This window comes from Phocoena phocoena, chromosome 9, assembly GCF_963924675.1.
Source record: "Phocoena phocoena chromosome 9, mPhoPho1.1, whole genome shotgun sequence".
Lineage (NCBI taxonomy): Eukaryota > Metazoa > Chordata > Mammalia > Artiodactyla > Phocoenidae > Phocoena > Phocoena phocoena.
The window spans coordinates 31,605,145-31,630,302 of NC_089227.1; the positions used below are offsets into that span (position 1 = coordinate 31,605,145).

Genomic DNA, 25,158 nt, shown 5'->3' on the forward strand with positions numbered 1-25,158 from the left:
AGCTCTCATGACGAGAATATCAAGTATGGAAAACTGATGGAGGGTGGAGAAGACAGTTTTTGATCCTCTGTATGCAAATTAAGTGATCCACCTTCTGCATCCTTTTCCATCTCTGCTTTTTTCCTGTCTCTGAGCCACAGTGGAGTCTTCCCTAGAAGCTCATAAAATCAGGAAGCCATCCACAAGGTCCCAGTGAGTGTTTCTAATCTGCATCTTTGTCTACCCCCAAACATTTGTGACACTGTAACAGAGGAAAATTCTGAAGAGAGATGCTGTTACTACGATAAACCTTACACGTAATTTCAAATATATAAAATAGGCACTAATTTATATTTTATTTTGTTGCTGTTTTATTACTACACATACAAGTATTTATAAAGGCTTTCCTCTGATTAATCATCACTCCTGTCTCCCCCAGCTCTCTTTTCCCTCATAAGTTCTTCAACTATAAATTCTTCTACCCATGAATATTTTTGGGTCTCAGACTCCCACGGTTAGAAAGGGACGGATTATCTTCTGATTACAATATAATTTTCCTGAGAAAGTCTTAAGGAATTGACAAATCAGTTAAATCGGGAGTATATATACCCTTTTGAATGGCACTCATACTAGCCAGCCAGGGAAAGCACAGCAGTAAAGCAGTATGGCGGTGGGGGGGGGGGGGCAGCGGGGAAGCTGCCCTTTTCAGGGATGATGATACCCTGGTCATTGTGAAATTGGTCCTAAACAGAGTCCCAGTGACTCACTGGGCTACTTTTGCCTTCACGTACATCAATGTAAATTAGATTGATTTCAATAGCAAATCTTTAACATTGAGCTTTCATGCTCTGCCTTTAAAAATGTCATTAGTATAATAAGCTGCAGGACCCTTCCAAACTCAGTATCACCACCCCTGCAAACACACACACACACACACACACACACACACACACACACACACACACACACACACTCTCACACTCTTCTAAGCTTAAAAGATTGTGTCCTGAAGAGGAATGAGCTTGCTTATTATGAAAATTTTTTGCTATCAAACATAGATTTCCCAAAGATTATCCCCGTGTTATCTTTTTTTTTTTTCCATGTTATCTTTGAAAGTGACTGTGGTTATCTTCTTTGGTCTCTGTTTTATGTTACTCTTTGAGAATGTTTTTGAGAAAGGATTTAAGCATATGTGTTGGGGGGGAGAGAGAGAGAGAGAGAGAGAGAGAGAAAGCAAGCAAAAATCTGGACAAATGAGTGAGGTTTAAGGCACTTAGGGTATTAAAGGTCATCTTGCCTATCCCCATTTCACCTGCCCTGTGTGTTGATAGCACTTGCTTTTATGCAGCATAATATCTGAAATGGTTGCTGTACACCTGTGAGGCCTCAAGTGATCCTTCATTGTATTCAAACAGAGGTCAAATTAAACTAGGATCACCTACCTCAATTTTTCTAGCATTTCTCTATAAACTAGAATCTTTGAAAGATAAAGAATATTTAATATCTTTGACACAGTATTTTGCCTGTTTTAATAATTTATTTGCATTATATCTGAATGTTACGCAGTTGTGTTTTTGCGGTACTTATCATCATGGCGTAAGTACCAATGTTTTCCGATGTGTACATTCTGGCAACTGTTTAATTTCTCTTTAAAGTAAGTCCATCAGATTCTATGAGGATTGGCCTAAAATTCCTATGCAGAGGTTTTTCCATATTATTAAAAACAAATAAACAAAAACATGGCAGCAAACTTAATGCAACAGCTCTTAACTTTGGTTGCATATCTAAAAACAAAGCTACATTTTTCTTATTCTAATTTGGTTTTTCCCCCTAATATTTTATTAGGTGCAGAGAGAGCTAGCAGCTGTTATTGCTTTGAAAGCAAGGAAGTCTGGTGAGTAGTCTTTCATGGGGCTGGAGGAAGGTTCTGATTCTTTGGGGATATTTCACATGTCCTGTGGTTGTGAGCAGTTGAATGTATCTCAGGAAGCTTTGGTATAAAATGCAGAAAAGTATCTCCATTATGTTTTAAAAATTATTTATCCTACCATCAAAATAGCACAGGTGTATATCTAGTTCTTTAAAACTAGATATACACTGCCTTGCTTTATTTCATACTTCATGGAAAAGTGAAATTAAAAATTAAAAATATGTTTGTAGTCCACTGCAAGCATGGAAAAGGTCTAGGTACCCAAGAAAAGAAAGCAAACCACATTGCATTACCTATCATAATGACAGAGGAAACTAAATAACATAATGGTGGTCTCTTTTTTATATTTTTCATCTCAAAGTAGCTTCTTATAAAAATAATTGAATTGTCTCATAACATTTAATAGCAAGCGTTTTCCATAGGGACTGATTGTGTGGATCTGATTCCTAATACCTTAGGAAACAATCTGTGGATGTAAAGAAGTGGAAAGGAAGAGGGAGCTTTCAGATACATCTTGAGGAGAGAAAGCCAGGCTCTGCTGAAATTCGATATGAAATAGAGACTCAATGAGGTAGAAAAAAACTCGCTTTGAAAGGAGGAGTGTCAGGAGGAGGCATCCTTTGCTGTTCAGAGGCAGGAGGTCGCTGCTAAAGTCTTGTTCTAGTTTAACATTAATGTTCAACTAGAATAAGACTTAGATAATGTTAAACTAGATGTTAAACTAGAGTAAGACTTTTCAGGTGAAGACTCTATGACAAAATCGAAGAGTTGCCAAAGTTTGAAAAAATAAGTGGAACAGAAATGTCTTCAGAACAGAAATCATACATTTTACATCTTCCTTTTTCTAGCTAGAAACTGTAAAAATTTGCTTTTCTCTCAGTGACCTCTGGAATCAAACACACCTTAGTATGAAGTAGCTTATTGTGTTTATACTATATCTTTGTTGATTTGGCTGATGTAGCGGATGCAGAGACTGGGTGCTGTAAGGGTGGTGGAGAAGAGACGCAAGGAACGGTAATCCGGACCCACAGAGCTCGGGCAGTGTGAAAAGGGCTCCTCCAAGAACAGGGATTAGATCATGGGTATCTGCATAGGTGGAGGCCAAGATGGAGAAAGGACACCAGTATAAAGGTTGTAGGAGGGAAGTCTTAAAAATAACTTGTGCTAGAGCTGATGGTGGTTCCTGTAAACATAAGGAGACAAAACTTACAGTCTGTATGAGTTGGGATGACAGTGCCTTGGAGGATAGGGGTTAAAAATTTTTTTTCTTAAGTTTCGGAAAAAGTTGGGGAAATAATCAAAAACATATATTCTTGGGCTTCCCTGGTGGCGCAGTGGTTGAGAGTCCGCCTGCCGATGCAGGGGACACGGGTTCGTGCCCCGGTCCGGGAAGATCCCACATGCCGCGGAGCGGCTGGACCCGGGAGCCATGGCCGCTGAGCCTGCGCATCCGGAGCCTGTGCTCCGCAACGGGAGAGGCCACAACAGTGAGAGGCCCGCGTACCGCCAAAAAAAAAAAAAAAAATGTAAAAACATATACTCTTGTCATTGCTGGAGAAAAACAGAGCAAGTAAATACAGATGGGGCTGGAGAAGGGGGTTGCTAATTTACACAGCGTGGGATGGGAAGGCCCCCAGTAGGGCACATTTGAGCAAAGACGTGAAGTCACTGAGGGGTGAACCTTGTGGACGTCCAGACAAGAGCCGTGGGCAGAGGTGTGTGAAATGAGTTTGAGGAACAGCAAGGATGTGAGAGTGGCTGCAGCCAAGTGAATGAGGCAGAAAGAGGCGGGTTTGGGGTGTCAGGCTAAGAAGTTTGAACTTTCTGGAGGTGAAGAGAAATGAAGAGGAGTAAGCAAGACCCACACACAGTAGCTTGTGCAAAGTAAAAGACTGGTATGAAGTTGACTTTATTACGCCATGACGTTAACATGTCTGTTTTCCTTACTCATTTCATCTGTGGAGCTTGGAGTGTGAATACTACGTTGGCAACCTCTCAGGGACAGAGTGAAATACAAATGCACCAAGGATGGGGACATAAATTTATAGTTTTTCAGAAAAGCCACTTTTCAGTGCGTTCTAGCATAGTTACTCTACAAGCCAGTAACTCCATGATTGGAGGTCTAGCTTTGGGCGTGATCAGAGACGCATGTGAAGATTCAGGTAGAAGAAACCTATTTCATTGCTTATTTTAACAGTAAGAAATTAGAAACAACCCTTAAGTTCCCATAATAGAGAAATGGTAAAATTGATCAATGAAATGGAATGTTAAATAGTTTTTTAAATGATATTTCAAAGAATTAATACAGTAAAATGTTCAGTGGAAAAAAGTGTGTGCAATGAGCCTGTATTACTTGTCTTTATCGTAATGAAAATAGCTTCATTTTTTTCTTATTAGTATAGCATAGTCATTGAAAAACTTTGGTAATACATGAATGTATGAAGAAGAAATTGAAAAATCACCCATCATCTCACCAACAGAGATAACCAATAATACTCTTTTATGTATGTATTTACAGATATTTCTCTATTAATATGTAGATATTTTATATATAATATATACAGTTTTATAAAAGTGATAATTTTTTACATGTGCTCTTTTATTTTGTGATAATTGTATATTCACATGCAGTAATAAATGATAAGGGATGACACGTTCCCTTTACCCAGCTCCCCTCAATGGTAACATCCTGTGAAACTCAAGTACAGTGTCACAGTCAGGCTATTGACATTGATACAAAACATTTACATCACTGTAAGGATCTTCCATGTTTGTCTTTTATAGCTACACTAACGTTCCTCCTACCTCTGTTTCCTCTTTAACCTCTGCAATTAGCAATCTGTTCTCTATTTCTATAATTTTGTCATTTCAAAAATATTAGTTAAATGGAATCATACAGTATGTAACCCTGTAGGAGTGGCTCTTTTCACTTGCCATAGTTCTCTGGAGATTTATTCAGGTTGTTGTGTATATCAATGGCTATTCCTTTTTATAACTGAATAGTATTCCGTCATATGAATGTGCTACACTATATGTAACCATTCACCCATGAAGGGCATTGGGGTTGTTTCCAGTTTGGGTCATTATGAATAAAACTACATGTATAAGTTCTTGTGTGAATGTAAGTCTTTATTTCTCTGGACTAAATGCCCAGGAGTACAATTGCTGGATTGTTTGGTAATTGCATGTTTTGTTTTTGTTTTTGTTTTTTGCGGTACACGGGCCTCCCACTGCTGTGGCCTCTCTCGTTGTGGAGCACAGGCTCCAGACGCGCAGGCTCAGCGGCCATGGCTCACGGGCCCAGCTGCTCCGCGGCATGTGGGATCTTCCCGGACCAGGGCATGAACCCGTGCCCCCCGCATCGGCAGACAGACTCCCAACCACTGCGCCACCAGGGAAGCCCCGCATGTTTTGTTTTTTAAGAAACTGCCAAATTGTTTTCCAGAGTGGCTGAACCATTTTACATTCTCACTAGCAACGTATATGTGATGTAGGCTCTTGCATCCTTGCCAGCATTTGATGTTGTCGCTATTTTTAAAAATTTTAACCATTCTAATAGGTGTGTAGTGACATCTCACTGTAGTTTTAGTATGCATTGCCCTAATGGCTAGTAATATTGAACATCTTTTCATGTGTTTATTTGCCATCCGAATGTCTTCTTTGTGAAATGTCTGTTCATGTCTTTTGCCCATTTTCTAATTGGATTGTTTGAGGGTTTTTTTTTTACTGTTGAGTTTTGAGATTTCTTTATTCTAGATAGCAATCCTTAGGCAAGTATTTTCTCCCAGTCTATAGCCTGTCTTTTCATTTTCTTATCAAAGTCTTTCATAGAGCAAAAGTTTCTAATTTTGGTGAAGTCCAATTTATTAATATTTTTTAATGGATCATGTCTTTGGGTTAAGTCTTTGTCTAGTCCCAGATGCCAAAGATTTTCTCCTGCGTCTTTTTCTTCCTTAAAAGTTTTTATAGTTTTATGTTTTATATTTGAGTTCATGATCCATTTTGAGTTAGTCTTTATATAAGATGTGAGACTTATGTCAAGATTCTTCTGTGTTTGTTTTGGCTTATGAATGTCTAATTTTTCTAGCACCATTTATTGAAAAGACCATCTTTTCTTCCATTGAATTGCTTTTGCACCTTTGTCAAAAATATGTTGGCCATATTTTTGTGGGTGTATTTCTGGATTCTCTGTTCTGTTCCACTGAACAGACTCCATTGGTATCCATCAGTACTAGCCTTGATTACTGTATCTATAAATCCACTTTTTATAGGATTCATTTTCATGCACTAATACAGCTCTGTATCATTTTTGTTAGCTGTTGTATGTTTATATTGATACCATACAACTTATTAACTAATTCTTTGTTGTATATTTAAGGTTTTAATAGTTTTCCTATTATGAATGATAATAGAAGGGCTCGAAGATATATTCTTATATATATCTTTTTGCCCTTTACCAATTAATTTCTCATAATAAGTTACTAAAAATGGATTGCTAGGTCAGTAGCTTGGTATGGAGAGTGTTAAAATTTTGTTTTTCATGTCTAAGACTTCAAGTCATCTGGAATTTATTTTAGTATATGGTGTCAGGTAGAAATCCAGTTTTATGTTTTCCTTATGCTAAACCAGTTACCCCAGTAGTGTTCATTGGATATGATGCTGACTCTATCATATATAAAGTTTATATATATATATGCTTGAATTTATTTCTGGTCTCTGTATTCCTTTGATCTATTTATTCCTTTGACTACACTTTCCTGTTTCAGTAACCAACACTATAAGAAGACTTTTGGGGGATTAAGGGGTAAAGCAAGTTTCTTCTTATTGTTCTGTTTTCTTCATAGCTTTATTTTGTCAAGTTCCGTGAAAACCCCTATAGGGATTTCTTAAAGTGTATTGAATTTATAGGTCATCAGATAAATTTGACACTTTGGAGATAAGTATTTGCATTCATGAACCTAGGATACCGTTCCATTGTTTTCAGATCTTCAGTACTGTCTTAAAAATTTCTCCGTAAAGCTTTGTACATTTTTTTGCTTGATGTATATTTTGGTATCTTGTAGTTTTGGTTACTATTATGATTTAACTTTTTTAAAAAAGTTATACTCTTCTTATTTTGTGACGGTTTCTCATTCTTTGTCTTTCATGACACTGTATAAAAAAATAAACTTTACGTTTTAGAGCAGTTGTAAGGTCACAGAAAAATTGAGCAGAAAGTACACAGAGTTCCCATATCCCCCCTGCCCCAACATGCACAGCCCACTTACTGCCGTCATCTCAGAGGGGTATATTTGTTATAATCATTAATCTACATTGACACATCAGTATCACCCACAGTCCTTAGTTTACTTTAGGGTTCACTCTTGGTATTGTACATTTTATGGGTTTGGACTAATGTATAATGACATGTATTTATCATTATAGCATCACACAGGATAATTTCACTGCCCTAAAAATCCCCTCTCCTCTACCTGTTTGTGCCTCTCTACTCCCATCCCCTGGCAATCACTCATCTTGTTACTGTCTCCATAGTTTTTGCCTTTTCCAGAATGTCACATAGTTGGAATCATACAGTATGTAGCCTTTTCAGATTGGCTTTCTTCACTCAATAATAATAGGCCTTCAGGATTCATCCATGTCTTTTAATGGCTTGATAGATCATTTCTATTTAGCACTGAATAATAGTCCATTGTCTGGATGTACCACAGTTTATGTATTTGTTCACCTCCTGAAGGACATCTTGGTTGCTTCCAAGTTTTGGCAATTATGACTAAAGCTGCTATAAACATCTGTGTGCAGGTTTCAACTACACACCCACGAACACATAGTTTTCCACTACTTTGGGTAAATAGCAAGGAGTGTGATTTCTGGATCGTATGGTAAGAGTATGTTGAGTTTTGTAAGAAGTTGCCAAACTTCTTCTAAACTATCTTCTGGCTCTACTATTCTGCATTCCCACCAGCAGTGAATGAACATTCCTGTTGCTCCATATCTTCACCTGTGTTTGTTGTTGTCAGTGTTGCACATTTTGTTGTTTTACTTTGCATTTTCTTGATGATATATGCTATGAAACATCTTTTCATGTGCTTATTTATTATCTTTGTATCGTCTTTGGTGAGGTGCCTATTAAGGTCTTTGACCTATTTTTTTAGTCAGGTTGCTTGTTTTCTTACTGCTGTTGAGTTATAAGAGTTCTTTGTATATTTTAGATAACAGTCATTTTTTCAGATATATTTTGCAAATGTTTTCTCCCAGTCTGTGGCTTGTATTCTCATTCTCTTCACATTGCCTTTGAAAGAGCAGAAGTTTTTTATTTTAATGAAGTCAAGCTTACCTTTCTTCTTTCTTTCATTGATCCTGCCTTTGATGTTATAGCTGAAAATTCATACCATACCTAAGGTCATCTAGGTTTTCTTCTGTTACATTGTAGAAATTGTATAGTTTTGCATTACATTAAGTCTGTGATCCATTTTCGTTAATTTTTGTGAAAAGTGTAAGGTCTGTGTCTAGGTTCTTTTTACTGTGTGTGTGTATGTCCAGTTGTTCCAGTACCATTTGTTGAAAAGACTGTCCTTGTTCCATTTTATTGCCTTCGCTCCTTTTTTAAAGATCACTTGATTATATTTGTATGGGTTTATTTCTGGGCTCTGTATTCTGTTCCATTGACCTATTTGTCTACTCTTTCATCAGTACCACACTGTCTATATTACTGTAACTTTATAGTAAGTGTTGATGTTGGGTAATGTCAGTCCTCCAACTTTTTCTCCTTCAACATTGTGTTGGCTATTCTGGGTCTTTTCCCTCTCCATATATAGTTTTGAATCAGTTTGTTGATCCACATCTATTATCTTTTCTAATTGGTTACTTTTGCTGTATGAGAACTCATGCTTTTGTGGCTATCAAGAGTGTTGAACTCAAATGATTTCCAATAGCTTGTTTTAAAATTATCTTGGGTTTTCTGTATGGGAAAATATAGCATCTGTCAATTATGATTATTTTATCTCTGTCTTACCAATCCATATGACTCCTTTTTTTCCCTCATACTATTTCATGAGCTAGGGTCCTATGATGTAAGTTGACTAATAAAAAGATAGTTGGCATTCTTATTTTGTCCCTGACAAAACTGAATATGTTTTCTGATTAGAAAAGTAGTATAAGCACAGAAAAGATCGTTTTAGAGAAAAACAGACTTTTCTGTCATACATTCCGCAAACCACAACAAGTTTGGGAAACAATCTAGGGGCAAAAATAACCAACAAGGTGATATTAAAATATTCAGAGAATTCAGATATGGAAATAAGGAGCTATCTGCCTGATTCGCCCTACGCTCTCGCTGCTTGAGTTGACACTGAGAGTGGATGAAAAATAAGTGGCAAAGTATGAGAGCCTAAATCATAGGTTATTGCCTTCATTCCTTTATCAAATTCTAACTGAGCACCTACTGTATGCCAGGTACACTGTAAGGCATGAGGGTACAGTGGTGAGCGAGGACAAATATGGCTCTTGCTAATTTTAAACCACAATGTATGTTTCATGAATTAAAAACATTAAGTCAATAGCTGTCTGAAAAAGGAAAATGGATTACTGAGTAGTTAGGAGGTGATAAAATGAAGAACTATTAAGCACAGCCTTAATTGAACAGAATTGTAGCTGTAGAATGGTACTTCCTATGTATGCTCATTGCTGTTTTTTAAAACTATTTTGAGTTGTTTTTTTTTTTTTAAGGAAGAAGAAAAAGAAGCTGGTATACTTCTAATTAAAAAAGTATTAAAATGATAGTTGTCACATCTGGGGCTTGACAGAAGGAATTGATTACCCTGATATCTGTCTTGCAATAAAAGTGTTAATTAGGGCTCAGGTGGTCATGCCAGATTTATGTCTCACTGTGAAGGGTTATTAAAACAAGAATTAGTATAAAGAAAAAGTTTTTGGTTTCAGCTCATCATACAAACAGAAATAAAAGTAACTGTCAATCAATAGATTATATAAATGATTCAAGGCTCTAGCTTAGTAAAAAATCCATTTTGTTGTAATTTTCTAAGGGGCCATTAGGATGTGCCTTTAGTTTTCTCCTCTAAATGCTAACCCTAGTGAATGTGAATAGCATGTTAAGGCTTTACAAGATTTTCAAAAATTAGCACAGATATCTTTACACTTCTTTCTTTTTTGTTGAATTGCTTATTCTACTGCTAATTGCTCACCAGTTAGAGTCTTGGGAGATATGTTTCTTCCCCTTTTCAAGGGAATCTACTGCCAAAGCACGTTTAGCTCTCATTATCTTTAGATCATATGAAATTTGTGTGCCATGGTGGGCTTCTATTTCTGGAAAGCCAGAAATCTCATATTGGTAAACCCTCTTGGCAGTTGTTATATTTCACTCTCTCTGCCTAGACCATATCTGGTTAAATGTTTTAAAACTAAGTAGCAAGGATATTAATGTTTGGGAAAGAAAGAAGAGGTTCTAGGCTCTGTTTATACCATTAAATGTCATTGTGACTTTTGTAAAGTGATTCCAATTTGTATCGTGAGGGGGTAGGTGTAGAATGTGGGCACCTTAGAGATTCCTTCCAGCTCCAGTGTTTAATTATAACAATGAGTATTTTCATTAATTTCCTTCATTATCCTTAATGGAGTCACAACCTTGGGAATATTTTATTCAGGACTCTTTTAGGTATAAGCGAGAGATAAACAAGCTGAAAACCACCAAGGAAATGTACTGTCTCAGGGAATCTGTGGAGTTAATCAGTCTCAGCAGAGAGAACCTCTTTCTAGTAGGTCCAACAGAAGTCTTGGTGGGGACCTCGGTGGAAGGGTGGAATGCGCATCTCTGTAGCAGTAGACACATGGTTGGAAGGCAGGATAGAGAGGTGGCAGGATAAAGAAGTTAAGTCAGCCTCCCACGAGACCCACGGACTGAGGCTAGGACAGGTGTGGCTCCCCAAAGAAAACCAGCAGAAGAGGGAATGGCTACTGGGCAGGGTACTCACTGCAGGGGGAATTGTTTGTATTGTCCCAGTCTCACGGTTTCGAGGTGAATTGTTGTGCCAGCGAGCACACAGGCTAGAAAGGCTACAGCCAGAGCGCAAGCCCAGGCTTTCCAGCACCCAGTCTCTGGTTTTCCCAACTACACAATGTCCCCTCCCTTGTTAGGAATTTTCTGGATTAAGGGGAGTAAAGATGTGGTTTGTGAAAAGGAAAAGAATAGAGTGAAAACGGACATTTTTCAAGTAGTAGATAGGAGCAGTTTTTTTCTTCTTTCTCAAATCATCCAGGGATTCAGGTTAAAGTGTTATTTTTGTGCCAAGATTTATTATTTCTTTGGGATATTAAAATATATATAACATAAAATTGTATAAAATGGTTTCACCTGTTGTGTTTAGTTTTAGCTTTTAAGAAACTTTCTTATTTTTAATAGACCAGAAAGGATGAGAGGGAAGCCATTGTTTTACATTCGTGTTAAATTGTTTCTCCTAGCCTTAGAAATCCTGTTGTTTGTTTAATCATCTTTGAATCCTATGCTGAAGCTTAAATAGGCATTTGAATGAGTATGTGATTTCTACAACCTGGTTATTACTATTTGCTATACAATGAACTGTGTGTGTGCAAAACGTTCAAGCAGGCGACGCCTGGATCTGGTAATCATGGTGGACCCATCAGACAAGCTGAGGGCCTTTTATCACCCTGAGAGCCTGGCTAAATTCCCAGCTTTGAAGATTTCCTGTTGGTAACAATCACTGGTCACCAATAACACGTTGTAGGAACTTTAGCAGTTTTAGGCTCCCACCCGTCTTTAGGCCCCTTGTCTGTGGGATTGCGGGGAAGTCAATGTTGACAGGAAGCTCTGCAATGAGGCTTGAGGTCTGACACAACTGAAGAGACATATTCTCCTTCAGGGCAGAAGCTTCCCAAAGAAAAGCCATCCCTGTCACTGTGTCATGAGAAATGAAATAGATTGACTGATTATTTTTAACAGCAGAGACAGGCTTTTCCTTTTGCACATTTAGAAGAAAAAAATAACCATTAAGCCTATGGAATTGCTCCAACTTTTATGGTCCTCTAACTTTTTACTTTTTAGTTGATAGATTCTTCTTTTAATGTAGCGCAGTGTTTGACTTTAATCCTCTCGTGAACACATTGCTCATATATAGGAGAATGCACAATAAAATGGGATTTTAGAGTATAGATGGTAATAATAAAATTAAGGGGCAGCAAAGACAGGCTTACACGCTGGTACGTTTATTGCTATCTCAAACTCCTTCTCCCTTTCTGGTTTTCTGTGATTAACTTGTTATTGAAAAAATTTAAATGCTCTTAAAAGTAAAAACTGTAGGGCTTCCCTGGAGGCGCAGTGGTTGAGAGTCCACCTGCCGATGCAGGGGACACAGGTTCGTGCTCCGGTCCGGGAAGATCCCACATGCCGCGGATCGGCTGGGCCCGTGAGCCATGGCCGCTGAGCCTGCGCGTCCAGAGCCTCTGCTCCGCAACGGGAGAGGCCACAACAGTGAGAGGCCCGCGTACTGCAAAAAAAAAAAAAAGTAAAGTAGTCTTCTCTTGAATAATTTTTTCATCTAATCTCTAATAATGAATGTTCAAGCTAGAAAATACTAGTTTATAATGGCAGAAGTCTGTTAGCTATATTTTAAGCAATTATGATATTATGCTTAATTTTTAGTGATATTTTCAATCACTTAAAATTTTCCAAGTCTTTCCCAGCCTGTCCTTATAGGGCGCACCTTGTCCTCTAAGAATTGACATTTCCACATGGTTTGTGTTGTGTCCTTTCCTTCTCCTTTGTCTCCTCCCGGATGCTGTGGTGGCAGTGGCCATCACTCTCCTTCTTGGTCAGCACAGACCCACACTGATTGTCTCGTTAGCCCCACTAACAAATGTGCTATTTAGCATTTGTCAACCAAGAGGAAAGAAGTAGCATGTGTTTTCCCCTAAAATATTCAACACAACATTCTGGTCTTCCTGATTGATTGATGATCTACGATGTTTTCCCAAGAAGAGAGAGCTTTGCCTAACACCACGCTGATTGCTGAAGTTTGCAAAATCTCCACCCGTCTTTGGTGCAATAATAACTCCTGTTCTGACATTTCCAGAGACTCTTCTGCTTGCTGACGGATTTTGCACATTCACATCCCATCTCCACCAGGGCATATTCTTACTGAACAGCGATCGATTCAGCGGTTGACAAGTTGTATCTTCCTTTTTTATCTAATGGCATAAAACCATAATAAGAGTCTTGAAACAGTAACTCTCAAGGCAGTGCAAGGTTAAAGGTTACTTGAAAATGTAAAAATCTTACAATCCAGAAAATAATAACAACGGTAAAACCCAGGAACAATTGAAAATGCATGAAGCAGACGCTTTGTAAATTTTTCCTAACTCTCCCACTGGGATACCAAGAAAATTGCCTTTAAAAAAATAATCCCATGACGCTGTCTTTTGTAATTAGAGCTATTAAGTCAAAATGATAAATAACCATTCAGTGACATACATTAAAAGAAAATAGCCCTTTGCCCTCCTTTCTCCTGAATAACCAGAGATCTGAGAGTATCCAGCGTAGGAAGTTGCACTCCTTTAACCCTGAGGGTTGCTTAGAATTTAGGAAATTACAAAGCAAGGCAAGATGATTTTGTTTTTCATCCTTCCACATGGTCATGTCCATTAAGAGAGTAAATGGAACTGATTTGCCAAGGAGGTGAATAATTATAATAACCACAGCAGAGTGTACTCGGGAATGCAGGGTTTAGGGGCCTCTGTTTTAAAAAAAATGCACTACAGGGGCACTTCAGTGGCGGTAGGTAATGTTTATAAGGCTCCGTAGACAAAGGTATTTATCACTTTAAATGGGAGCTTGTTCGTGTTTTCGGGAATCAGATACTGGGAAGGAGAACTGAGCACTGATGCTCCTGAATCTCGTGTGGTCCAGGGCAATGATTTTACGTCATTCAGATTCCTACCTGTTATTGCCTGTGTTTTATAAATGCGGCCGACCCTTGGGAAACGGTTTTCTGAGGTTTGGAGCAGAAAGGTGGGTGGAAGGTGGGAGAGAGGAATGAAAGGGAGACTCAAGTTTTCTATTCGAGTGTAGAAAAAATGGCTGCTAGCACTGCAGCTCCTGGGAACATATTTTCTGTGAGGAAACTAGATGAGTATAATGAGTGTACCCTGTGCATAAATTCAATATTAGTTCTACACCCAAGGTCAAATGAAAGTTAATGACCATTTGCACACCAGAGATCTGAAACCCACGTTTTCTTTCTTTCTCATAATGACAAAAAGGAGAGCAATTTATATTTAAATTGCTTTAAATTTCAAAGCATAAACACAGAAGTCTCCCTGGTGCACTTCTTTCACCAGTGAAACTTCCTGGCAGGGCTCGACTTTCATAAAAAATGTGCTCGCATCCTATGGCAGTTCCCCAGTGTGGACCGTTTTTTGTTTTCTGTGGAACAGCCCAGTTCCTACCCTGCTGGGTTAGTGACACCAAATCAGAGCCCAGCAATGCAATCAGGGCCACTTTCTTTAATGATTTAGGTTTTGGATTTGTTGAGCTAATTAGCTGACTGAGGCAACTAATGGGTGTCTTTAATACACTGTTGATGGGGTAGCTTCTCCAGAGCCTGCTAGCTCCTTTGTTCTTGGTCTTCTGGGGTTTGGGAGCTGCTTCCCAGAAGAACATGTGGTACATGCCACCCTGCATCTGGAGGCCAGTCTGAGAGGCTAGTATGCTAATTATGAAGTGCCCCAAAAGGACGAGCATCCACATAAAACCCTGTATCTGACTAATTCTGTGGGCTCGAATAAAGGTGTACATTGATGGGGGACGGGGTGCATGGGTGAGGGCAGGGAGGGGGATTGACCCGTGATCCATTTTTACAATTTATAATGTTATGACTGCTTCTCTGTATACCCCTAAGGTACCAAATAAAAGCAGTCTGTAGATGTTTAAAAATATTAAATATTAGAATAGTTAAGGAAATATTAAAAGAAAAAGATGATTGGATAATTAAATGGAAAGCTATGGCTAATGGCTAAAATGGTCTCTTAGGAACTAAAATATTCCTTAAGAAGTGACATCCTTGCTATATGCTGTTTTTATAAAGTTTGTAAAGTTATGAAATTCTGTGGTCTGGTGAACATAGTCTGCTAACAAATCTGGCAGGCCTGGGCATGTAGTCAGGAAATCTTTTGATTCTTACACTGGCCAGTGTTCACTCTGGCAAGTCACTGGCTTCCCTCAGCCTCAGTTTGCATTTTTTATAAAAGGAAAGGGTGGGCTTGGTTGATGCTAGGGGCCATGCTGGTCCTGCAGGTCAGGTCCTAAGTACCAAGTACTGGGCAGCTTTACTTCTCTTAAGCATACATTGCTGTCTATTTGGTAAGAATGTAAGAATAACAACTGCTGATAGCTTAATTTCTTTTCCAAACATTTTTTTTACTTTTAGACTTTTTCCTTAGTGAAGCTCTACACAAGGCCCTCTTTCTAGCCGCCCCCCCCCCCCCCCCCCCCCACCGATTCAGGGAATATTCTCTGCTGTCATTTGTATTGACAAGTAAGAGCTATCAAGGGAAATCTTTGTCTTGGCCACATAACCCAGGTATTGTCCATCATTCGTCACATTAAAAGACTAATTGTATAAACAGCCGTGAAAACGGAGCTGTTCTCAGTAAAACGGAAAATGACATGGGCACAACGTGTACGAATATAAGTTAAATAATGTATTATAGTATGTAACACAAAGCACGCAGTTTGATTCAGCTGAATCCTACCAGAAAAAGTGATGCCATGACGACAAAAAGTGAAATTTACTTAATGTACTATTCTTTCCATTTATGTGACCCATAAATACTTAACATTTGAGAATTTCTTACTAAGACATTGTCTTTGTAAGTGGCTGGATAATTGTGGTTCTAGCTACTTGGGATTTTCAGATGGTTATAAAAATACTGCATTTTTAATACTGCAGTGATTGAAATCTGTTTTTGGAATGAGATTGGTGATAGAAATTTTGACCCTGGCGACAATGAAGGCTTATATTGTACAACTTCAACTTCAGCATATACATTTTGACATAAGTCTTTTTGTTGGAGATGAGGAAACAGAGATGGATAGATATTTTAAAGAATAATCCTAGGTTTCCTTCTGACCAGTTGTATCAGAATTCCCGGTTAACTAAACGAAATTTTGTTTTTCTAAAGCAGGGTTCCTCAAATTTAATTTGCCTAGCAGTTACCTGCAGCACTTGTTAATACTGCTAATTCCTGCCCTGTCAGCACCCCTCCCCCACTCCAATTAAGTTTGGATGGAGACCCTGGTATCTGGATTTTAAACACTCTTCACTCCTAGGTGATTTAGGTGCCATGTTTTGACAAACACGTTCCGAAGTCTGTGTGATCTGCAGTCTCAGAGTGAGTTGGTGTTTTAGAAAGGGTGTTGGTCTCATGAACCAAGCATGGCAGAGGGAATCAAAATGTTACTTATGCTTTTGCTACTAACTCATTTATTGGACACCTGCCCAACTTTTTAGTCTTTCTTGACCTGAATGGAAATTTTGTCATGGGAATGGTAACAGAATTAAAAACTCTCATGGCATTGGCAGCAAAACCTTTGTAAATGAAGAGAATTATTACCAAGCTTTATTTGGTGGGCAGACTCGGAATAAGTAAACATTCTCACTGAAGTTTCTATACGAAACTTACCAGGAAGACATTTGTGTGGGGTGGGGTGTTCCACTAGTTTAAAGAGGAAGTGAATTTAACCTTGGCTTTAAATAAGGGCACCTGAACCAAAGACATATCTCATAAATTCTCCAAGTTGACAGAACTAAAGAGATTGTCTGGTTCTCCTTTTGCCAAAAAGGGGCTAACTTCTATCTGTTAAAAATGCAGACATTTAATAGAAACAAAGCATTTGCTTTAAGACCTATTAAAATTAATGGAGGAAGTTTAGACCTTATCATGTTATTGTTTTCTAGTAGAAAAATGACTGTGAGAAATTTGGGATTAATGTTATTTTTTTTTCAGTAAACATTTGATCTTTTTATTTTAAGATGTATTCTAGGTATTCCCTGTATAAGCATGTGGAGATAACAAGGATACTGTATAATTATTAGCTCGTTAGATTTTACAGTATGTTTTCATTGGTGTTATTATGGAATTAGAACCTAAATCCAGAAATTAATAAGCTATTTAAGATTTTCTTCCTCAGTGCTAGCTGTTATAGTGAGATTGTTATAATTTTTTTTTTTTTTTTTTGGCCGTACGCGGGCCTCTCACTGTTGTGGCTTCTCCCGGACGCGCAGGCTCCGGACACGCAGGCTCAGCGGCCATGGCTCACGGGCCCAGCCGCTCCGCAGCACGTAGGATCTTCCCGGACCGGGGCACGAACCTGCGTCCCCTGCATCGGCAGGCGGACTCTCAACCACTGCGCCACTAGGGAAGCCCAGAGATTGTTATCTTTTTACCCTTAGGAACAGATGGAAGGTTTTAGAGATGTTGCCCATTATCTTCCACTCTAACTGCAATAGAGAGAAAAGCATGACAGATAGAATTGCCATCTTAGTTTTATATGTTCCTATTTTCTTCATTTTGATTTTTAGTTTTGTTTTCCTGTGTTTAAAAGGCCCATTTCTATATCATAGTTCTGAAGGTAGAGCTAAGTAAAGGTTCTTTTCCTCTGTCTGAGGGGGACCTCATAGAGCAAACACAAATTTAACATATATTAGTAACAAAACAAACTTCCACCTTCAGGTGGGGGGCATTAGGGGAGATTGGAGATTGTCCTTAGTCCATGGCTGGAAACCCCTCTTGCTGACAGTGGAGGTGGGTTGGTGGGCATTGTCCCAAGCAGCCTGTGGGCCCCGGGGAGTGTCTGTCTTCCTTGTCTGGTCAGGGAAGGAGCAGATTCCATCATCTGATCTCATGGCATTAGAGCAGCACACCTAGGCTGTAGGCTTGGACACTGGGCACCTTGGACCCTTTGGTCCTCTCAGGGTCATCACTGAAACTAACTACAGGTGTGGAATTCAGGCTTATCATTTGTACCTAAATCCACGTTGTTGAAGCTGCTTCATTTTACTAGTAACATTAGGCCTAAATGAATCAAATAATTTCAGGGTTAGTCTTGTAACCAAATGGACAGTCTAGTAGTTTTATCAGTTTTATATGAAAAGTCAAAATATGTATACTTTTATTTGAGAGGAAATATGTCTGGCTTAGTGCCTTCATCATGGATGTGAAAAGTAGTTTGGGCTGATAACCAATGCTGTATCAAAACTTTTTCTTTCCATATATATCCTGGTTTGATTTTCTTATCTGGTGATCTTATGCAATTATTTTATTTTATGGGTCATTGGAGCATTTACACTACTACTCAAAAATGGTAGTGTAACAGATTGTCAGAGTTATTCACTGTACTGAAATATAGGTGGGAAATGCTTTGTTCTTCATTTTCAACAGCTATGCTGTATGGTCCTATCTACTGCCAGTGAGCAATATTTCAGCTGTTTCTGATTTGAACTTTTGTTGTGGTAAATGTTCTGTTCAGGATGTTGGTCCTGCCTGGACCTAGTTTAAATCTCCTCTCTTGGACCACTTGATTTCTGGCATGTGAGGTGGTTGGAGCCCCATGGTGCCCCTGGGCTCCTCTGGTCTCTGCAGAGGTGCCCATGCCAGTGGCTGCTGCCTTGTGGGATTTGCAGCGGCAGTCAGGGGCCCATCTTGGCTGGGTCAGTGTCTGGACGTTCCTGGCTCTTCGGCTCCATATTGCCTTTTTTTTTTTTTTTTTTTTTTTTTTTATGCGTTACGCGGGCCTCTCACTGTTGTGGCCTCTCCCGTTGCGGAGGACAGGCTCCGGATGCGCAGGCTCAGCGGCCATGGCTCACGGGCCCAGCCGCTCCGCGGCATGTGGGATCTTCCCAGACCGGGGCACGAACCCGTGTCCCCTGCATCGGCAGGCGGACTCTCAACCACTGCGCCACCAGGGAAGCCCCATATTGCCTTTTGCTGGAACTGTAATCCCCACTGCTTCCCTGCTACATGCTCCAACCAGCCCCTGGCCCTTTTTGAGGGCAGGCTCCATCACAGGCCTCTTTTTCCCAGGCCATGGAGACACTTCTGAGTCGTTGCAGACTTCCCGGTCAGGGAAAGAAGAGCAACTCAGAAAAGTGAGCTCTGCCCCTTTGCCCCTAGCCTTACGATGCTCACTGCTGATCCACCGCGTGTCCGCTGGCCACCGCGTGGGGCTGGGGTAGGCTTCAAGGCAGTCTCCCCTATGTGCCACGGCCCTGTCAGTGTGTAAACCAGCACCCGCGGTCAGTGTCCCTTCAACCATCTACTGACCTCGGCCTCAGAGCCCAAGCCCACCTGGGGGAATCAGGACTGCTCTGACCTTCTGTCTCTGCTACCTCTTTGCCCTGCCCCAGCCCACGGTCCACTTGCAGAAACACGGGGACAGCCTTGAGCTTTTCTAGCCCATTACTTCCTGACTGTCCCCTTGAGGGGAACACACCTGTGGCTTAGCCATCCCAGGAGAAAGATCTGTCATTTGAGACTTCTGGAGTTGGTTCTTGATGTGCAAAGGAAGGTGAGATTCTCTACAGATTTTGCCCTTTCAAGTCTGTTGTCCTGCTGCACAACTCTGCCTTGGGTGTCGGAATACAAATGTGATTGGCTTCATTTTTTTTTTTTATATTCAAGTTTTTAATTTTTTTAAATTTATTTTTTATTGAAGTATAGTTGAATTACACCGTTGTGTTAATTACAGCTGTACAACAAAGTGACTCAGTTATACATATATACATATTCTTTTTCATATTCTTTTCCATTGTGGTTTATCACAGGATATTGAATATAGTTCCCTATGGTCTACAGGAGGACCTTGTTGTTTATCCATATTGGCTTCATTTTTATGTTCTTTATCTTCTGCTCTACCCCAGCTGTAGATGGGTCTGATTAGGAAAAAGTTTCCATCCAAGGATGAAAATTCAGAAGAAAAAAGCGCATTACATGTTTTATACCATAAGTAGTAGCTACCCTTGATCAAGCCCTTGACCTCCATCCTTCCTTCCACACACCCACCCTGTGGGGTCACGGTTATTATCATCCTCTTTTGCAAGTAATGAGGTTCAAGGTTGGTGAGTTGATATCACTCGACAAAGGTCGTATACTAGAAATAGCGTAGGAATGATGCTGTATTTTTTCCCAACTGTGTAATAAAAGGAAATTTCTTTAAATTTTAGCGGGATAGATTTCAATGAAGGTTAAGGAAAATTTTCAAATCTTCTTTCCTGGCCTCCTCTTGGCCTGTCTGGTTCCCCCCGCCCCCATTGATTGATTGATTGATTGATTGATCGATCGTACCGTTTAGTGTCTGCTTGTATTTGCAAACACAAGGACTCTTAGGGGATTCTTGGTGGTTCCTCTGTATGTTTTAGAATTTCACTGTGATGTCAAGGGAAGCTTCAGCAGTAGAACTGCTGACCATTCAGGAACAACAACAAAAAGAATGAGCATCATGTGAGTAGCAGAAAGTTGTAATAAACGTTATCTTTGAAATGTAGGTTTCTTGTCTACTGTAAAACCTTAGTTAACAAGAGTGTCCATGTAGATCTAACCTGTTGTGTTTTCTGGTTTACAGTCCCTGAGGCAGAATTTCTTAGCTGTGAAAGGAAATTAAGGGCTTCTCTGGCAGCGCAGTGGTTGAGAGTCCGCCTGCCGATGCAGGGGACACGGGTTCGTGCCCCGGTCCGGGAAGATCCCACATGCCGCAGAGCGGCTGGGCCAGTGAGCCATGGCCGCTGAGCCTGCGCGTCTGGAGCCTGTGCTCCGCAACGGGAGAGGCCACAACAGTGAGAGGCCCGCGTACCGCAAAAAAAAAGGAAATTAAGAGACTCAGGTTCAGTTCTGGCTTAGTCCCTTACTGTGAAGTAGTGGCTTTCAGACACTCATTTTCTTATTCTGTGAAATGGAGCAAAGGGCACCTGCCTCTGGGGCTCTTGGGGGTGGGAGAGAGCTAGATGGCCTAAAGCATGAAGCTTCTCACTGGCACGTAGTTAGGCTTAGAAATAATTTTCTTTTACTCCTTAAGATAAATCTTTTAAAATTTTAATTGCTCAGCAAAACTGTACAGAGTAGTGGAGTGCACTAGGATCTTTTTTAATGAATGAATGTTCTGCAGTGTCTGAGCATCATTGCTGCTCATATCTTTTATCATGTGATCAGCCTGAACCTGTCCTGTCACCAGAACATAGTCCTTGCAAGGCACTTAAAAAACGAAAGCCTTTCCGTCTCCAGAGAAAAATGTTGAAGAAAATTTTTGCTAAGGTTAATTCGATTGTTTTCCATTGAGGTTTTCTTTTAGTTGGATTGTATACAAGCCATCTTTGCATTAAAAGGAAACTTGTTCATTTCTGGTACACTTCCTCTTAAGAAGGGCAAGGGAACAGGCTGCTGGGCTCAGGTACTGATGAGCTCTTTATTACCCTTGCCAATGGAGCAAATATTTATGTTCTAATTAAATGATACACTTTGCTCTGGTGAGATTATCATTTTTCTCTGTTGAATAACTTTTCCGTTGACTGGACATGTATTAAATGTTACTCCAAAAAAAACACCTAATAGGTAAAAACCTGTGACGAAGTGGAGGAAAGGAAGTTTGGAGGGCCGCCTCAACTACAAGGCAAAGGCCTAAGAGTTGAAATGGAATCCTCTGTGCCTGAGGGCAGGGATAAATCATGCAGTCAGTGAGGTGGCAGGGAAGCAGCCAGAGTCCCTCTCAGTGGCTTGAGGTGCCTCCAGACAAGTGTGGGGAGTGTGGAGCGTCTGATGTGGGAGATGGCAGTGATTCTAGCCTCCACACTCTAGATTGATTATGATGTCTGGGTGCCAAGAATTTCCAGAATTATCAGCACACCTATATTCAAATGTTAGTAAAAAGTAATACATTTCTTTTACGCAGCAAACGTTTATCATCTGCTCTGTACAAATCTGTGGGTTGGGAGGCATGGCTAGAGTTGGAGGGGAGGGGATGTGTAGGAGAGCTTAAAAATAAGTATGTCATATGGCTCTAATTTTCAAAGAGACTGAAGTCCTAGTAGGAAATTCAAGTCAATTCTTGCTTAAATTGTTTGTAATAAACGTAATGATGGTGATGTTTCCTTTGCTCACATCGCCTCACTTGCTGCTAAGTGACTTCCGAGTTCCTCAGCCTAACATCCAAGGCCAACTAACTCTTCCAGCTTTGTTCTCTGCTGTTTCCCAACACTGTCTTATTCCCTGGTCCCATCCCATGCTTTTCTACACCTTACGTCTGTTTATGCCGATTCTCTATGTAGACTGCCTTTCCTCACCACCTCGTTCATGTGTCAGAATCTACCTTTTCCTTGAAGTCTCTTTCATAATCTCACCCTCTCCCTCAAACTGGGTGTGACATTTTTTCTGTTTGTATCTGTTTGTTTCTGAATTGGTCGCCCTTGTTCAGTTAAGTAGACCAGTAGTCAGCAGCACAGTTTCTAGAAGTTATTCTCTCCCCTTGAGGAATTCATGATGTAGATGAGTAAAGACAGATGTTTGTGTAGCTAGTTATAAAATACTGAGACGAAAAAGCATAACTGTATAGAAAAAGAGCTTTGTTAGGCCAGGAAGGAAGGACTCCCCACTTTGTCGAGGGCCAGGGGTACAGGTCGTGAAGATGCAGAAGGATTCTCACTAGAGGGATGAGGTTTGAGCTGGAGAGCCCAGTGGACAAGAATTTCGCCTGGTGAACGTGGCAACAAGCGCATTCCAGGCTAGAAACAAAGAAATGTGGGGCGTGCCCTGGGAGAGTGTGAGACCCAAATGCCCAGCCTTCAAGGCCAAGTTGAGGCTTCAGCCTGAATGACGGCCAGTGTTTAGTAGAGTAGGGAGCCCAGGCGTCAAAGCTCTCAAACCTGCACAAACTTGGGCGGAGCCCTACTGCATCAGAGACGCTGGGATCGGGCTGTGGAGTCTGATTTGGTATTGAGCTCCCTGTGTGACTGTCGTGTTCTCCAAGGGGTGAGAGGCAGGAGTCTAAAGGGATTGGGGGGCGGGCGTGGCGGGATCAGACTGGCGATTTGGAAGTGGAACATCTGGGTGGAGAATGTATTGAGGGAGAGGCTGGCTGATAAGCTGTGGCAGTGGCCCCAGTGAGAGGTGGCGGGGTCATGAGCTGTGACAGTGGCAGGGAGGGAGAGGGATAGAAACGTTTTGGAGGTACAAGTGACAGGATCTAGTGAGAGGTGGAGGTGAGGGATGAGGGGAAGGAAGAATATGAAGACACCTGGTGGCGATCTGAACTAAAGAACAGGCCCCCGGAGGAGGAAGAGGCTTGTGGGTGATAGTGAGGGTGATGCATGTGACTTCAGACCTTTGTGTCCTCACATCCTACTAAATAGATGACTCTTTCTTGAGGGCAGAGGTGGTACCACTACACCTATCATAGCAGCTTGTACGGAGCAGGCACGTGACGGTCTGTGAAATGAACATCCTCAGTGTGTAACCAGAGATGCAGGCCTGGAATTCAGAGAAGAGGGCAGAGATGTAGACACACCTTTGGGAATAACCCGCATAACAGGGAAAGTTGAAACCATAGGAACAGATAAGATCACTGAGGAAAGAGGCAAAGAGAGAAAAGACAGCCTGCAGAAAACTTGCATCTTCAGAGTTTCAACATGATAAGGACCCAGAAAAGAATTTTAAAACAACAGTCTCAAGTTCAGCTGACAGGCTGTACAGACTGGGACAAAGATATAGTGGTTATTGGTCAGCTTTCAAAGTGAAGTTCAAATGGCGCTGGATGGGCCAGATTATAATAGTGAAGTGTGGTGGGACTGTAAATTGGTGCAGCCACTGTGGAAAACGGTATGGAAGATCCTCAAAAAATTAAAAATAGAACTACCATGTGATCTAGCAATTCCACTTCTGGGAATATATCCAGAGGAAATGAAAACACTAACTTGAAAAGATATCTATACCCCCATTTCATAGCAGCATTATTTACAATATCCAAGACATGGACACAGCCTAAGTGTCCGTCAGTGGATGAATGGATATAGAAAAAACCAAACTCATGGAAAAAGACATCAGACTTAGAGTTACCAGAGGCAGAGGGTTGAGGGAGAGGGAAATGGAGGAAGGTGGTCAAAAGACACAAACTTCCAGTTCAAAGATAACTAAGTACTCGGGATGTAATGTGCAACATGACGACTGTAGCTGACACTGCTGTTTGTTACATAGGAAAGTTGTTAAGAGAGAAAATCCTAAGAGTTCTTATCAAAAGGAGCATTTTTTTCCTTTTGTTTCTTTTCTTTTTACTGTATCTATAAGAGAAGATGGATGTTAGCTGAGCTGATTATAGTAATCACAACATATGTAAATCACACCATCATGCTGTACACGTTAAACTTATACAGTGATGTATGTCAATTATTTTTCAATAAAACTGAAAAAAAACAGACAAAACGTTAAACAGTAAAAAAAAAAAATAATAAAAATACTGTATGGAATGACTCAGTGGTGACTACTGACCACTATTGTGCAAATTTTCCTGCAAAAACATATATAGTGATGAGTTGAGGCTTGCACCTGCTTTTTCCCTTACTTTTTAAAGATTAGAAAAGATTGAGTGTTTGGAAGCATTTGTGAATGTATGTTGGTAACTAAAAAAGAATGTACTCTATCAGTGTATCTTGCTGGCAGCTCATTTCCATGCCCTCTCACGGGGAATACACTCCTTGTTGAATGTGGATGGAGTCTTGTTGAGAGGCCTCCTAAAATAAACAAAATGACGTTTCTCCAGGAATGGTACCAGAAAATAGCTGGTTACTTAGATAGTGAGGAACTAGATTCTGCCTCTTGTGGCCTGAAGATACCTCTGTGTTTTCTTAACATTTTAATGTTCACAACCCACAGGACACACAAAAGAGCTTGACCTGGCACGTAGCTAATTCACATTTGTGAAAAATACTAGTTGCAATGCCTTTGACTTTTAATTTTTTTTCCTATTCTTTCTACTGTATTCTGTTCTATTTCATTAAAAAAGAAAGGAAAAGGAATCCTGGTCAGGATCCACATGAATGGATTTGCAGATGTGTAGTTTGACCAGCCTGTTCTGCTCCATCCTTGACCGAGGGCGACTTGAACTGCCACAGATACATACGTTGTATGTGGGAGGACCAGGACAAGTTCCTTCACCTCATCTATAAGATGAGGATGATTTTACT

At 40.2% G+C, this 25,158-nt stretch overlaps 1 protein-coding gene across 1 annotated transcript in view; it reads left to right on the forward strand.

Annotated features, from left to right (window-relative positions):
• RAPGEF5 (Rap guanine nucleotide exchange factor 5) overlaps positions 1–25,158 on the forward strand; it is a 215,333-nt gene that overhangs the window by 79,428 nt on the left and 110,747 nt on the right. Inside the window, exon 7 of the mRNA XM_065883983.1 lies at positions 1,825–1,873. Within this exon, the coding sequence (XP_065740055.1) occupies positions 1,825–1,873 (49 nt within the window). The remainder of the gene's footprint in view (positions 1–1,824; positions 1,874–25,158) is intronic.